The 2,500-nt window shown below is 17.2% G+C and overlaps 2 protein-coding genes across 2 annotated transcripts in view; one reads left to right on the top strand and one right to left on the bottom strand.

The window, feature by feature from the left end:
• Positions 1-372: 372 nt before the first annotated feature.
• On the bottom strand, positions 373-1,609 carry PRSY57_1469000 (hypothetical protein; the record flags this gene model as incomplete). Its single annotated transcript, XM_012910286.2, has 3 exons — positions 373-852; positions 1,027-1,101; positions 1,520-1,609. 3 exons carry the CDS (start codon positions 1,607-1,609, stop codon positions 373-375), a joined length of 645 nt encoding a protein of 214 aa, XP_012765740.2.
• A 117-nt stretch (positions 1,610-1,726) lies between these two features.
• Positions 1,727-2,500, top strand: part of PRSY57_1469100 (hypothetical protein) — a gene marked incomplete at both ends in the record, with an annotated part of 1,718 nt that continues 944 nt past the window's right edge. Inside the window, 3 exons of the mRNA XM_020115370.1 lie at positions 1,727-1,793; positions 2,104-2,288; position 2,500. The exon at position 2,500 is cut by the window's right edge and continues 944 nt beyond it. Of these exons, the coding sequence (XP_019970027.1) occupies positions 1,727-1,793; positions 2,104-2,288; position 2,500 (253 nt within the window). The remainder of the gene's footprint in view (positions 1,794-2,103; positions 2,289-2,499) is intronic.

A 2,500-nucleotide genomic window follows, 5' to 3' on the forward strand; every position in this document is an offset into this window, starting at 1 on the left:
AAAAAAAAAAAAAAAAAAAAAAAAAAAAAAAAAAAAAAAAAGAAAAAAAAAAAAGAAAAAGGAAAAAAAAAAAAGAAAAAGGAAAAAAAAAAAAGAAAAAGGAAATTTATGCAAAATGGTTAATACTATCAAATGTTTTTGTGTAAAAATATATATATATATATATATATATGCTTATTTTTTTTTATTTATATTGTATTATCTTCACATTTGTAATATACATTGACTTTATATATATATATATATATATATATGCTTATTTTTTTATTTAATTTTTTTTTGTGCATATTTGTTATTTAAAATAAAAATAATAAAAACTAATTTAATATATATATATATGCGATTATGTATTTATGTATGTATGTTTATTTTTTATGTTTTCCTTTTGTGTAAAGACCCTAAAAGTTCTTCATTAAATCTTGGTATTGTAGAATATTTTAAGGTTGCATTTTCCAATTCTTTACGAAGAGAATGTACTCTTTCACATTTTTTTAAAAACATATATTCATCGTTATATAATTTATTATGAACATCCTTGTCTTGTGGGTAATTATAAAATTGAGTATCATTCTTTTTTACATAAGCATTTCTGTGCTCTTGTTGATTAATATCATAAGAATAAGGAGATGAACTATCTTTTTCATTATCATTTATATTATCATTCTCATAAGGTTTTGTTTGTTCTTTTATATATTCACTCATATTGGAATTCTCATTTTCTAATATATTTTTGCACGTGTCTTTTTTCCCTAAAAATATAACTTTTTTCTTTTCTTCTATTTTATTATTATGAAGAATACATCCCACAGTGCCGAAACAATTTATGAGGAAAAAGGTTCTTATGCTATTTATCTGTTACGAAAATAGAGAAATAGACAAGGAGGAAAAAAAATATAATAAATAAAAAAATAAATTAACATATATATATATATATATATATTATAAATATAATATTTCATTTTAATAACTTCGTGATATTAGCAAATCATCATGTCATAATTTTATTTTCTTTCTTTTCACACTTACTATATTGTTAAAATATATTTTTAATAAAAAATTATCATTGCTCGTTTTTTCCACTGGACATTCAAGACATTCAATCTGGAAAAAAATAAAAATTAAAAATAATAAAATAAAATATTAAAAAATAAAAAAAAATAAAAATTAAAAAAATCATAAAAATTAAAAAAATCATAAAAATAATAAAAATCATAAAAAAGGATATAAAAAATAAAATAAAATAAATTAAAAAAAGTTTTTTTTTTAGTAAATACATATTTTCTTGTAAAATAGAAACGAACAATATATGTTCGTACATATATATATATATATATATATATATATATTTATTTATTTATATTTATATATATTATTTCTTTTATTTTTTTTTTTTTTGTAAATAACAAAATGGATAATAAATCCCTATTGATTCATATTATATATATAATATATATATTTATATTATATATGTCTGTATATTATAAATGTGTACATTATATATATGTATATTTATTTTTACTTGTGAACTTTCTATAACTGCATAAAAGCTTTGTACAAAAATTTCTGCGTGTATATTAACAAACCTATGTAGACAACCTAAATCACTCATTTTCAATATATATTTGTACTTTACTATATTTTATGATATTTATTTTTATATGTATATTAGTTGTGTACTTTCTTTATCTGTATTTTTATCTTCCTATAAAATAACAAATTGTATGATATGAGCCGCATAAAGGACAAAAGCACAACACTTTCAAAAAATAAAAAATTCGGTCCAAATATAAAATGTTATAAAAATATGTACACATAAAAAAATATATACATATAAAAAAATATATACATATATGTGAATATATATATATATATATATATATATATATATATAGTATGTAAAAATTAAATCATATAATAAATAATTAATTAACAAATCGTGTTAAAGTATCCATTTATTTAATAAACTATATTAGTATTTTATTGTTTTAATATTATTTTATTTTTATATACTCTTTTTGTTCTCATACTTATAAAGGTTATACAAAGATATATATTTTATATGTTATTTTCCTTTTTTTTTTTTTTCTTATTTTTTTTGATCAGCCTGTTCAGAAGAAAAACAAAGTATCCTGGTAAAAAACAGCTCCAGCATTAAAAACACAAAAAAGGGATTTTTAATTGATGAAGATAATATAATTAACAAAATAAAAGAGCTAAATATAATTCTGTTACAAAATAAAGACGAAATAGATAATCTGAAGCAAGAAAATGAATCATACGTTACACAAGTGTGCAAAATATTTATATATACATATATATATATATATCTATATATATATATATATATATATATATATATATACATATATATATATATATATATATATGTTATGATAAAATAAAAAAAAGATATTAAAAGACACATAAATAATACAAAACATTTAAAATCTTTATAAACATGTCACATATATAATTTAACATCCTTTTGTACCCATACAGA

Source organism: Plasmodium reichenowi, chromosome 14 (genome assembly GCF_001601855.1).
Source record: "Plasmodium reichenowi strain SY57 chromosome 14, whole genome shotgun sequence".
NCBI classification, from domain to species: domain Eukaryota; phylum Apicomplexa; class Aconoidasida; order Haemosporida; family Plasmodiidae; genus Plasmodium; species Plasmodium reichenowi.